Source organism: Lolium perenne, chromosome 4 (assembly GCF_019359855.2).
Source record: "Lolium perenne isolate Kyuss_39 chromosome 4, Kyuss_2.0, whole genome shotgun sequence".
In the NCBI taxonomy this organism is placed as follows: domain Eukaryota; kingdom Viridiplantae; phylum Streptophyta; class Magnoliopsida; order Poales; family Poaceae; genus Lolium; species Lolium perenne.
The window spans coordinates 341,588,058-341,601,239 of record NC_067247.2 but is presented as its reverse complement, the minus strand read 5'-3'; the positions used below and the strand labels follow the sequence as shown (position 1 = coordinate 341,601,239).

The following is a 13,182-nucleotide window of genomic DNA, read 5'->3' as shown; positions in this document are numbered from 1 at the left end:
ATGTTCCCTTACATTTGCGCCGTCTACCAGGTGCACACATACGAAGAGTTCCAGCGGGAGGCTACCGTCCGCCGAGTGAAGACAGAGTGCGTCGAGCTCGAGTAGGAGGAGCTCGCCATCAGTCGCCATCCGCCTCCGCCCACATGCCCTGAGTATAGTGTGGAGAAAGATGCTGCCTTTTATTTTGTTTGCTATTTGTTCAAGGATAAAACAAAATGTCCTGGTGGGGATTCATTTGTTAAGAATGGGTTTAGGAACTGGAACATGAAATCGAGATTGTCGAGACATGAAGGTGGTGTTAGTAGTGCTCATGCTGAAGCTCAAGAGAAATTTGATATGTTCACTACACCAAAAGCATCAATCCGAAATGCTCTTGCTTCAAACACCTCGCAGTATAAGGCCTTGTACAAGCTCCGTTTGACATGGACACTCAAGTGTTTGAGGTTTTTATTGCGCCAAGGCTTGGCATTTAGAGGACATGATGAGAGTGAAGATTCACTAAATAAAGGAAATTTCCTTGAGCTTCTAAATTGGTTAGCAGGAAATTTTGAAGAGGTTGACAAAGTGGTTCTCAACAGTCCTCCCCAGAACTGCAAGATGACTCACCATGATATACAACATGAGCTGATAAAATGTTGTGCGCAGGAGACTACTAAACTGGTCATTGAAGAACTTGATGGTGGTCATTTTGCAATACTTGCAGATGAGTCTAGTGACGTGTATCAGAATGAACAATTGGCTATTTGCTTGCATTATGTTGATAAGAAAGGAAGGGCGGTTGTAAGATTTCTTGGTCTTGCTCATGTTGAAGATACTACCTCTTTGACACTTAAGGCTGCAATTCAGAAAATGCTTATGAAGTACAATCTGACCTTCGCAATGGTTCGTGGGCAAGGGTATGATGGAGCTAGTAACATGAAAGGTAATGCCAATGGCCTGAAAAAACTAATCATGGATGAGTCTCCTTCTGCCTACTATGTTCATTGTTTTGCCCATCAACTACAGCTAACTCTTGTTGCTGTTGCTAAGGAGAGTGGTGATTGCACTTGGTTCTTTCAGCAGCTTGCACACTTGTTAAATGCTCTTGGTATGTCTCGCAAAAAGATGAGGATGCTTCGGATTGCTCAAGCCGAGGAAATGATTGATGCATTGGAATTGGAAGAAGTAGAAACGGGGACTGGGCAAAATCAGGAAATGGGTTTGGGAAGACCGTGTGATACACGTTGGGGATCGCACTTCAGAACTGTGAACCGTGTCCTCTCTATGTATGCTGCAATACGGCGAGTCCTCTTGAAGATTGGAAAAGAGTACCATGGTGCGGAGGCTCAAGCAGCTCTATCTGTGTTGACATCATTTCGGTCATTTGAGTTTGTTTTCATGGCACATTTGATGCAAGAAATATTTGGATACACAGATGACTTGAGCAGAGCTTTGCAAATGAAAGAGCAAGATATTGTTCATGCTATTGAGCTAGTTGATCTCACAAAGTATCACTTGGAGGGCTTGAGGTCTGATCCTGGATGGGATGATTTTCTTATCAAGGTAACATCTTTTTGTACAAAGCATAAGATCAAAGTTGTTGATATGAAGGCTCACATCGTCTGTTGGGCGACCTAGAAGAGGTGGTTTCTATAATGGTGCAGATAATTATCATCGCTTCCATGTTGATATGTATGTGAGCGTCATTGATAGGCAAATTTCTGAGCTGAATGGCAGATTTGATGAGGTAAACACTGAACTACTTTCTTGCATGGCAGCATTCTGTCCACTTCGTTCATTTGCTGCCTATGATCAAGAGAAGTTGGTTAGGCTTGCTTCAAAGTTTTATGCTAGTGATTTCACAATTGATGAACTGGCAAGACTTCCATGGCAATTAGACTTGTATATTACTCATGTGCGCAGAGATGAAAGGTTTAAAAGTGTGAAGAATATAGTTCAACTTTCAGTTATGCTTGTGGAGACAAACAAACATGAACAATATTTTGTTGTTTACAAGCTTCTTAAGTTGGTACTGATTTTGCCAGTAGCTACTGCTAGTGTTGAAAGGGTATTCTCCTCAATGAACTATGTGAAGAATAAGCTAAGGAACAAAATGGGTGATGAATACTTGAACCATTGTTTGGTTACATTTGTTGAGAGGGAATTCTTTAGTCAAGTGAAGGATGAAGATGTCATCAATGTCTTCCAACAAGGCGATCGTAGAGTTATATTGTAATATCAATTCTTCACTCAAGAGTCTAGAGGTACTGCCTCAATGCAAATTTATTGTTTTAGTATTTATAATTATTACTATGGAATTATGGTCTTACATATTACGCATTGTTACTTCACTAGAAATATTATTATAGTCCATCCTATTGAAATTGTGGCCATATGTCGTATATATAGCTGTTGTTTTTGTTCTCATATTGTTTAGAGATTTTTTTTCTTCTGAAAATGAATACCTAGCCTCCATTTCCTAGCGCCGCCACTGGTTGCAGCAGGCTAGATTAGGTTTCTATTTTGTGTTTGTGGTTGATTTTGCGTCTGTATGATGTATCCACGAACTCAATCGTGATCAATGTTTGGATAAATACTTGGTGGAGCACAATTTTTACCCTAGCCCTCAGAAGTCAGAACATGATAATGGTAATGTTGAAGGGTCCAGCTGAAGATAACATGGGAGCACGTCAACCACGGCGACTACCTGCCGCAGTCTCCCATCCTCGATCCGTTCCCGAACCAACCGCGCAGGCACGCCCGCCGCACTGCAGCACAGGTGTCCGGCGCCCCTCCAATCGGCCACCCCCACGCCCGACCCCTACCCACCGTTACGTGACGGGCGACCTTTCCCCGCAGCTCCACTGCCCCTGACCGCGACCGCGAGCATCGCGATTCGCCGCAATCAGCTCGCATTGCCAGCCGCTCAACCCGAGCTAATAACACCCCATGATCTCCCCGGGAACCAGATCACAGCCTGGGTAATCACAGCGCCAGCCCTCCCTCCCCGAGCTGGAACCATCTGACGAGATCCCAGGACAAGAGCACCAGCTAGCCCATGGTGAGTGAGCTTCGCTCATTTCTTTAATCGGTTGTTGGGGAGATAAGATTATTCTTATTCCTCTGCTAGTAGGTAGCTAGTGGTACTTACCAGGTTGGATTGAGTTTAGCTTAGCCTTCAGCTCGTCTTCTTTACCTCCCTGGATCAACCTGCCATGGTGAGCTAGCTGAATCCTCGTCAATTTTCCAGTTCCTTTTCCTTTTTCCTGTTTCATTTTGTTTTCTGCGGCGAGCAAGTTGGTTGCTGGGCAGTTGTGTGCTACTTTGGCGCGAATTCAGATGGATTCTTCTTAGTCGTACAGTTTCCCGGTTTGGCTTGCTGCGCTTATTTGGGATGAAATCTGGGGCCAGCGAAACGCCGGGCAAACCTTGCTCTTTTCTGGTGAATTTCCAATTTTGACGCCGTATTTGCTGGGCTTTCTTGATTTGGCATAGAGTCTGCTCGTTTCCGGAAAATTCCACTACTACCTTTTATACAGTCCGATGACATGGTATCTGCTGCAGCGCAGGTCAATCGGAGCAGATAAGTGGCAGCAGCACGCCCATGGCCGCGAGGAGCAGGCACCCCAAATCGCTAGCTATGCGCTGCTACGCGGCGAGCCAGCGCACCCTGGCCGTGGTGGTGTGGAGTCTGGCGGCGCTGGTGATCCTTCTCAACTTCCACCTCCTCGTCACCCACAAGGAGGAGCAGAGCAGCAGCAGGGTGCTCGAGATCCACCGCTCCATCGTCAGGGAGCTGGAGTGGGTGGAGGAGGAGACGTTCCAGGTGACGCCCGCCCGGAGCCGGAGGAACCCCCGGGCGGTGCGGCGCAAGGGGGAGCACAGCAAGCCGCTCTCCGTGGTGGATGAGTTCTTGGACGAGTCCTCTGCGGTGCACGACATGTTCTTCCCCGAACGGAGGACGGCCATGGATCCGGTCCATGGTGGGAACGACAGCATGTACTACTACTTCCCTGGGAGGGTGTGGCTCGACACCGACGGCAAACCCATACAGGCGCATGGAGGAGGCGTGCTGTATGATGAGAGGAGGGAGACCTACTTCTGGTATGGAGAGAATAAGGATGGCAAGACGTACAGAGCTCACACCAAGGGAGCTGATCGAGTAAGTTAACTCTTTTCTGCTGCTTTCAGTTTTTGTCATCATTTCTGTGTTGAAGAGCTTCAGTGGCATTTGGTGGGGTAGGAAACATGCATTATGTTCTGCAGTCAAAATGTACTAGTTGCTAAATTCAGAGTCAGTCATAGGATGTAGATTTATTAGCTTCATTCTTCTTTAATGATTCAGACAATATGTACAGAAACAGAGTTGATCAGCCTCTTTACCAAGCCATGCGCATGAGCCTGACAAGTGTGAGTGGGCTTAACAACAGTGTAGTCAAATTTGTAAGAAGAAAGTGTGTCAAAATGCTAGTATCTGTCTTAGTGCACGATTATCGAAATCATACGAACCGATGGGAAACACTATTCTCAAATGATTAAAATCTGTATTTGTGTATACACGATTACAGAATAATGTCAGTAGATGGACAGCACTATTGACAGACAACAATAAGCATATTTCCTCTAAATACATATGCTTGCAGTACCTGTGGAGTAGTGTGTGTTAATGCTACATCTAATTTCCTGGCCCTTTAGATTTTGTCGGTGAGGCACAGTTGCTAGGGGACATGTTGGAAGTAATGTTCTGTTGGGAAGGTGTGGAAATTGTCTGGGTTGTGTGAAGGCAAGTTACTAGGAATGTAGTTAATATGTGGATTCTAGAGGTGAAAAATAGACAAGAGTTCCCAAAAATTTGTCATGGGGTTGTTGTTTGAACTTGACAGGATAGAGCTATTCTCTTCCCCAATATATATTATATGTTCTTTTCTACATTGTTTGAGTACTTTTATAATCATGCTATGCCCAGTCATTTCAGTTCTGTATTAGCAAATTTAGGTGGAAGCCTCTATTAGGTAAAACCAAATGAAAAGTGAGGGATATACCACTCCTGCTCCAAGAATGTTGTGCCATATTGATACAAGACGCAAAAGTCAGGGTAGATTTCTCACTAAGTTAGGAGATTGAATCTGCAGAGAGACTAGTGTCCAGAAAGACTACCTTCTTTCATTTTGTTGACCCGAGGTTACTGCAATAGTGCTGTAGCATCTAGTAACATTATCAGCTAATTGGGTTGATAGAAAATATAGCACTAGATTTGGAAAATGGAGAAGGCCTGTTTCTAACATGGTTTTTCAGATCATTAAGGTTCCATGGGCAGGGTTTTATCTGTCTGTTATGTGGGCATACATGTGTATACTACTTGCGACATACATAAGTTATTTATATTCCGCAAGTTAATTTTTCATGCCATCTGCTGCCATCTTGGTATGCCCATATTGTTATACATAATTTCTGACATACATCATTAGTTATGTATTCCAGTTTCTTCTGTAGAATTCTTGATATGTCCATATTGTTATTCTAACCGATACAGACTTCTTTTTTCAGGTTGACATTGTGGGAGTGAGTTGCTATTCATCAAAGGACCTGTGGGCATGGAAAAATGAAGGAGTAGTGCTCCGTGGCGAGGAAAAGAATGTGACACATGACCTCCACAAATCCAATGTCCTGGAGAGGCCAAAGGTGATCTACAATGACCGGACTGCCAAATATGTGATGTGGATGCACATAGATGACACTAACTACACCAAAGCGTCAGTTGGTGTAGCAGTCAGTGACTCTCCCACAGGCCCGTTCTCGTACCTCTACAGCAAGCGGCCACATAACTGTGAGAGCAGAGACATGACCATATTCAAGGATGACAATGGGAAGGCCTACCTGATATACTCTTCAGAGGACAACAGTGAACTCCACATCGGTCAGCTCACCGATGACTACCTTGATGTGACCAGTGACATGCGGAGCTTTCTCATCGGGCAGCATCGAGAAGCTCCCGCGCTCTTCAAGTTCGACGGCACCTACTACATGATAACCTCAGGCTGCACAGGCTGGGCGCCGAACACCGCGCTGGCTCATGCTGCCACATCAGTCATGGGACCCTGGGAGACACTGGGGAATCCTTGTGTTGGAGGGAACGACATATTCCGATCGACGACCTTCTTCTCCCAGAGCACATTCGTGTTGCCACTCCCAGGCCTAAGAGGCTCATTCATCTTCATGGCTGACCGGTGGAACCCTTCCGAGCTGAGAGACTCGCGATACGTGTGGCTGCCACTGACAGTAGGTGGGCTGCCTGATGAGGCTGCTGACTACAGCTTTATGTTCCCTCTCTGGTCCCGGGTGTCGATTTACTGGCACCGACGGTGGCGGCTCCCTGAGGGGTGGACAGATTCTTGAAAAATTGAAGTTGCTAATACGTTTGGTACGTTTGATAGATACGGATTTATAGACATTTGACACGCACTGGTTGTGTGTTGTATAGGCCAGCTGTAGATGTTAGCAGAGTTGTAAATGTGCAGTTTTGAGTTTGTTCTCAGATCACATAGATACCTGTCCCCTTGTGTTACCTTCTCCAAGGGTAACAGCTTTAGAATAATGTGGCTGCACTTCCATTTGTTTTGCCAGTGGTAACGAAATTGTGTTGACTGATACATGTATCTGTAATTCATGCTGATCCAACTCTGTATCTGGGCAACCAGTTGGACCTGGGCATGCAAAAGTGCAGCAGAATGCAAGATGCAGAATTTGGGATATACACTTGAACTGCAGTACAATGTTTAGGGCCTATGAAACAGAATGGATCTATTAATTTCTCCCAACTAAACAGAACAATAACATAATTTGAAAAGATGACAGTTGCTGTTAGAGTAAGTCATGGGCCTGGGCCCGTTAGTCTTATGGTTTGATTAAGGGTCAAGTAAGCCTTGATTGGGAGTCAAGTAAACCTCTCTCTATATATGAAGAGGAGATGTATCAATCTAATCAAGCAAGAATTAAGAAGGAAATCCCTTCCCTCTTGCCACCGGCCGTGGGCAAGGCCCCCGGCCGGCCTTCTTGCACCCTCGCAGCCCTCTCTCACCCTCCCAAACCCTAGCAGCCACATAACACTTGGTATCAGTTTTCCCGGGTTCGATCATGTCCAGCCCTCCACCGAGTTCTTCGCACCCACCGCCGCTGCAATCCGATGTCCCCGCCGTTCTCTCCCCGGCGGAGATCACCGCAGCCCTCCGCGATCTCGCCACCGCGGTCCACGAGATCCACCTCTACTTGGCTGGCCCCTACGGGCCTCCGCCGGCGGCGGCGCTGCTGCCGTGGCAGCCGACGCACCAGGCGGCCTCCGTCGCGATCGCCGGGCTGCTGCAGCCGACGTTGTTGCTGTCGTCACCGCCACCCGACGCCGGGCTGCTGCAGTCCCCGCTGCCGCTGTCCACCATCTCCTCGGCGCCGGGGGTCCCTCTTCTCCAGCAGCCGGCCGCCTTCTTCCCCATCGGGACGCTGCAGAAGAAGAACAGCCGCCGCCGCCGCAGCTCTTTGTCCTCACCGCCGCTATCCTCGCTGTTCGGTGGGCAGCTGCAGCAGCAGCTGCCGTCGCCACCAACACCGCAGCTGCTGCCGCCACCGACGCCGTCCCTGCCTTTCGGCGGTGTGGGAGCGACCTTGGCCCCGGGCTCTACATCGACACCACCCGGGATGCCCTTCCACCATGTCCGTTTCCCTCCGTCGCCGTCACCGCTTCCGACTTGGATCGCTATCCGCCACGTGTCGGCGGCGGTGAGGCTGCAGGCTGCTGCGCGCGGCCTCCTAGTGCGTCGGCGTGTGCGGGAGATGCGTGATCTGCAGCTGCAGCTCCTCCAAGTTGCGCTTCGTTGCGCAAGGGACCTCGATCTCGTCCGCTGCGTTGGGGATCTTGGGCGTGCGGTTTCCCCCACGGGTGGCGAACATGCTGTTTTTCCCGCGGGCAGCGACCTCAAAGTCTGCGCCATCGACAGTCATCCGGCGGGGAGAAGGCATGGTGTCACCGATAGGAGCGCACCGCGTAGCACCACTGCATTCCGCCGCCAGCCGCCGCGCGGGCTCCTTTTATCCCGCTGGTTTCCATGGGATCCAGGTGGTTGTACAGGTGCACGTCCGACGGGCGGATGGTGTCCACTTTATGTTCAGGGGTCAACAATAAAGCGTCCCAGTCTATTTCAGGTTGAGAGTAATAAAACAAGCCGAGATGTAAAAGGCTCGTTTTTAGGTATTAGGGTTGTGTTGCGTCGAGTCATGGTTTGTTTAGGTTGCAGCTCGAGGACGAGCTGCATGTCCAGGTGGGGTGTAGTGTTAGAGTACGTCATGGGCCTGGGCCCGTTAGTCTTATGGTTTGATTAGGGGTCAAGTAAGCCTTGCTTGGGAGTCAAGTAAACCTCTCTCTATATATGGAGAGGAGATGTATCAATCTAATCAAGCAAGAATTAAGAAGGAAATCCCTTCCCTCTTGCCACCGGCCGTGGGCAAGGCCCCCGGCCGGCCTTCTTGCACCCTCGCAGCCCTCTCTCACCCTCCCAAAGCCTAGCAGCCACATAACAGTTGCTCTGCAATTCAATTATGCATACAACAGTTACATCGCTTTCTTTACAATTCGATAGAGGGTTTACATGGATCGGTCGTCCAAGCTCTGCATGAAACAGTTACATCATTTCTTTACATGGATGAATCATCCAAAGCAAAATTACAATTGAACAGTTTTACACTCGTTGTGCGTTCCACATCGCCGATGGAATCTTGAAGGTAATCCTCTCTGGTACCGCCGGCGGGTTGAACTTGATGCGCGGCGTCTTCTTTCTCCAAGGGTAACATCTTTAGAATTATGTGGCTGCACTTCCATCTGTTTTGCCAGTGGTGTGGTAACAAAATTGTGTTAACGGATACATGTAATTCATGCTGATTCAAGTCTGTATCTGGGCAACCAGTTGACCTGGGCATGCATAAGTGCAGCAGAATACAAAGATGCAGAATTTCGGATATATACTTGAACTTCAGTACAACGTTAAGGATCTAGTAATTTCTCCCTACTAAACAGAACAATCACATATATCTGAAAAGAAGAACAGTTGCTCACTTGCTCTTGCACTGCAATTAAATTCTGCATATATGCAACAGTTACATCACGATCTTTACAAGTCTATCGAGGATTTACATGGATCGATCATCCAAGCTCTGCATGAAACAGTTACATCGTTTCTTTACAAGGATGAATCATCCAAAGCAAAATTACAATTGGACAGTTTTACACTCGTTGTGCGTTCCACATCGCCAATGGAATTGTGAAGGTAATCTTCTCTGGTACCACCGGCGGGATGAACTTGATGCGCGGCGTCTTCTTTGTCGGTGAGGCGACGGAAGCGTCGATCTCTGCAGCGACGACGGGGCGAGGAGCAATGAACCATGGGAGTTTGAGCGCCTTGGCCGCCGTGAGCCGCTTGTTGGGGTTGCACGTGAGAAGCCCTTGCAACACCTCGAATCCTTCCTTGGACAGCTTCTCTTCCGGGAAGATGTCTCGCAGCCTGTTGCGCTTGTGCTCCGCCGGTAGCAGTTCCAGCACCTTGGCGCTGAGCGGCAGAGATCTGAGCCCCGGCCACGTCCTCTTGTCCGGCATCCCGAGCACGCGGAAGATACTCCGGAGCTGAAGTATCTCGTCCTTGATCTCTTCGTCGATCTCCTCGTCATCTTCATCGTCATCCTCGCAGAGGAACAGCGACTTGCCGGTGAGCATCTCGGCCATGACGCACCCGAGCGACCATGTGTCCACCCGCGCGTCGTAGTCCGGCTTCCCTAGGAGCATCTCGGGGGCGATGTACCACGCGGTGCCGGCCTGGGTGTAGGGCGGAAGCTCAGACTTGGAAATCGCCAGCCCCAAGTCGCAGATCTTGACGAGTTCCCCGCCTTGGCCGACGAGGATGTTGGCCGGCTTGATGTCGCGGTGGACGACGCGGCGGTCGTGCATCATCTTGGCTCCGGACAGTAGCTTCCACATGAAGGAGCGCACCTCGGTTTCTGGCAGAGGAGGGCCGTGGCGCCTGCCCCACAGGAAGGTATGGAGGCTCGGCGCGGCGACGTACTCCATGGCGAGGAAGAGGTCTCCGTTGGTCGGGTCGCGCACGAGGCCCTCGAAGCCGACGACGTAAGGGTTCCCGCTGCAGGTCTCGAGGAATCGGGCCTCACGCAGGAGCTCGGCCTCGGCCTCGGCGTCGTCGGGTGACTCCTCGGTGTCGTCCGGCAAGGACAGGCACTTGACAGCCACGGTCTTGCCGGTGACGCAGTGGCGCGCCTTGTACACGACGGCGAAGCCGCCCTCGCCGATGCGTGTAATCTCGTCGTACTCGTCCGTGCTGCCGATGCTGGTGCAGCTCCTCTTGCTGCAGCTCGCCGATCCTTGAATGGTGGTCGCGTGGCCGGCGTCAAGGACGGCGGCAGGTCGCTTGCGGGCGGCCATGGCGCTCGATCGACGGCTTGGTTTCTGGGAAAGCGCGATCGATGGAGATGGAGTGGAGGAGGATGGCTGCCCAAAGCTGTATGCACATTTAGGTCTGGATCCGCTGCATTTATACAGTGGCGATCGACACAGAATTGAAGCCCAGGACTCGATGCGGATTCAAGTTGGAAAACTGTTTCGACAGGTTGCGTGACCATCTTGCTATCGGATTCAGTAGAGCATATGGTTGTTACCTCGATTTAGTGTTTGAGTTTAGATAGCGTTAATTTACATGCATGGTGTGCGTGGATTGCATGCATGCTGGACGTGTACACGAGTTATAGTCGATTAGGAGTACTAGTCCGGTCTGGACTATGTGTCCGTGTGATGTTAGTAGTGCGTGTTTGCTTAATGAGGATTTGTATCGGGTACGGTAGGGTTGCATTCCCCTGGCTGACAAAACTCCTCCACCCATGTAGCACAAGATCGTCATCCATATCGTGCTGAGCTGCAACTCCGCCTCACAAAGCCACCACATCACCGTAGTCCTGGGCCGCTGCTCTAGCATTCGACGACGGTTTGTCTAGTCGGCGGGGGCGGTGAACTTTGAGGCTGCCACCTCGATATCCACCACCCCGCCGATGTAAACCACCAGGACAGCACAAACCCGAGAACTAGACGAGGGACTGGGCCTCCAAAGGCACGACCCCCCCCCCCCCCCCCCCAAGGAGGGAGCGACAAAGACAACACCGACATCACGCGCTTCAGCCAAGGCTAGCTAGGTTTTTACCTAGATATCTGAAGGAGTTGGTGCGATGGAGGTGTTGCCGTTCCAGAACGACACCTCAAAGAGAAAAACAATATCCAATGACGTCGCCGTTATTGGAATACACCAAGTGCAACACTTGCATAAAAATAAATTTCTCTCCGGTGCATCACCGGGATATATGATTATGTATTAGGTCCGGTTTACCATTAGAGATGTGCACGCGGAGAAGTGGATGTAGCGCGTAGGGGTAGTGCAATCATTGTGCTCCCTCCAATTCCTCTAACAACTTGTTGATCCTACGAAATCCTTCGTCTTAAGCGTCACATTGAGACTTATGTTTTCATCAAGTGTGAGCTAATTAGTGCTTCAACAAAACTGGAAAACTTCAAAAGCATCAAAATATTTTATTTTCTCTTCGGTTTCATATATAGCAGGTTCTGTCGGAATGCACTCATTGAACCACATCAAGAAAAAATCGTTGAAGGAAAGGTCCATGTCCATTATAGGACAGGTAATATGTGCCTCAATGGTAAGAGAATGCCGCTCACTTCTCACACTCTCGCTTAAAATTGTATTTTTTTTATTTTCGTTTTACAATTTTCTCGAGCTTAATTCTTGCAAAGTCCTAATCTTGGGGAAGTTATTTTATAAATGCCTATATGTGTAATGTTCTTGATCTTATAGTTGCAACTTGTGTCTCGTTGTTTTCAATGCTTGCGTAAATAAGAATTGAGGGCTTTTGGATGGTCTAGGTATTCGACATGTGCATTTAGGCCGAATATTCAGTCCAAACTTTTTTGCCTGCGTGGCCTCGTCCCGAATGTCTAACTAAAGAGGGTATTCACCTCGCTCATCTTATCCACTGTATCTTTCGCCCGACCAAACCCTCACACGGGAAAAATTGGTACCGGCGGCGGCTCCTCCTCCTCTGGTGATGCGGAACACCACCGTCTCCCTCCTAACGTTGTTCCTTGTCGTTACCCACCACAGAGCACAGGAGCGGGTGGCGTGGGTATAACCCATCGGGTACCCATTGCTAGTGTATCCGGTTCAGCCCAACTGGTGGCCCATGATAACTGCAAGTCCACAGTTCGTATGTAGCTAGTTAAGTATGAGTATCGGACCACAAAGAGATATTGGTAGAGGTCTTTATGCCCTTCATTACTATTCACTAGAGAGTACTTGTATTTATCTCTAATTCCAAGTAACGTTATATAAAAAGTGTGGTCTTTGAGAGCAAAAGTAAACAAGAACAAAGTAATAAGCTAAAGTAAACAAGAGCAACGAGTGTGTTGTGGGAGTGACAATATGACTAAGGTGTTCTCGGGGAGCGTAGGATCTACCACTAGCATTGGTACTATTTATGATTAGAATGAAACTATATCGTCCTTCACGTGCATGTATGGGAAGAGCTCCATAATAAGATGATCACACACAAGCCATCTGAGATTTCATCCCGAATAACCACTACAATGATCGTAAGCAAGCCAATCCGACCCCTCACAGCTTAGTGAACCCCTTCTAATACCCATTACCCACATGAATAGCACGCCGGCACGTTATGTCACGTAGCACCGTACGTACTACCATAAGACCAACGGTAGTTTCCTCTCTAGCCCCGCAGATAAATATTACATGGTGCACTTCACAAAATATCTAGGGACAAAACTAATACATGTTCATGAACTGAAATTATAAATCATCTTTATTTCACATCATAATATTGCTAGGGTTTCTCCATCTCTCCCCAATAACATAAGAAATACTCCCATATGAAGGCAATCAACATCATCACAATGATATGAATGGGATATGGAGGTATGAATGTATACAAGTGCAAATCCACAATATGATTTGGAAATACAACAAAGTAAACTAGGGGATCGGTGATGGAGACGATGTTGATGATGATGAAGATGGAGATCGATGTGGAGGCCTTCAAGATCCAAGACCCTTCTCCTTGTGTGTGGTGGGGATGGTG

General features: G+C 48.6%; 2 protein-coding genes and 1 pseudogene across 5 annotated transcripts; 2 read left to right on the top strand and 1 right to left on the bottom strand.

The window, feature by feature from the left end:
- Nucleotides 1-2,238, top strand: LOC139830260 (uncharacterized; annotated as a pseudogene).
- A 569-nt stretch (nt 2,239-2,807) lies between these two features.
- LOC127296642 (uncharacterized) lies at nt 2,808-6,629 on the top strand. 4 transcript variants are annotated; one of them, XM_051326813.2, is made up of 3 exons: nt 2,808-3,040; nt 3,549-4,141; nt 5,527-6,629. In XM_051326813.2, the coding sequence occupies exons 2-3, from the start codon at nt 3,584-3,586 to the stop codon at nt 6,373-6,375; spliced, it is 1,407 nt and encodes a 468-aa protein (XP_051182773.1). In that variant the 5' UTR covers nt 2,808-3,040; nt 3,549-3,583; the 3' UTR covers nt 6,376-6,629. The 4 variants fall into 4 exon arrangements, with proteins under 4 accessions (XP_051182773.1, XP_051182772.1, XP_051182774.1 ...); XM_051326812.2 differs by having other exon boundaries at nt 2,809-3,040; nt 3,544-4,141; XM_051326814.2 differs by lacking the exon at nt 2,808-3,040 and adding an exon at nt 3,061-3,197 and having other exon boundaries at nt 3,544-4,141.
- A 2,618-nt stretch (nt 6,630-9,247) lies between these two features.
- Nucleotides 9,248-10,453, bottom strand: LOC127349132 (putative cyclin-dependent kinase F-2). Its single transcript, XM_051374911.1, has one exon. It carries the CDS (start codon nt 10,451-10,453, stop codon nt 9,248-9,250), a length of 1,206 nt encoding a protein of 401 aa, XP_051230871.1.
- Nucleotides 10,454-13,182: the final 2,729 nt, after the last annotated feature.

Excerpts from the sequence above, each read along its gene's own strand:
- LOC127349132 (XM_051374911.1), bottom strand. The coding sequence starts at position 10,453 with ATGGCCGCCCGCAAGCGACCTGCCGCCGTCCTTGACGCCGGCCACGCG.
- LOC127296642 (XM_051326813.2), top strand. The coding sequence starts at position 3,584 with ATGGCCGCGAGGAGCAGGCACCCCAAATCGCTAGCTATGCGCTGCTAC. Across the intron at positions 4,142-5,526 it reads ACACCAAGGGAGCTGATCGA|GTTGACATTGTGGGAGTGAG; the intron begins GTAAGTTAACTC and ends TTCTTTTTTCAG.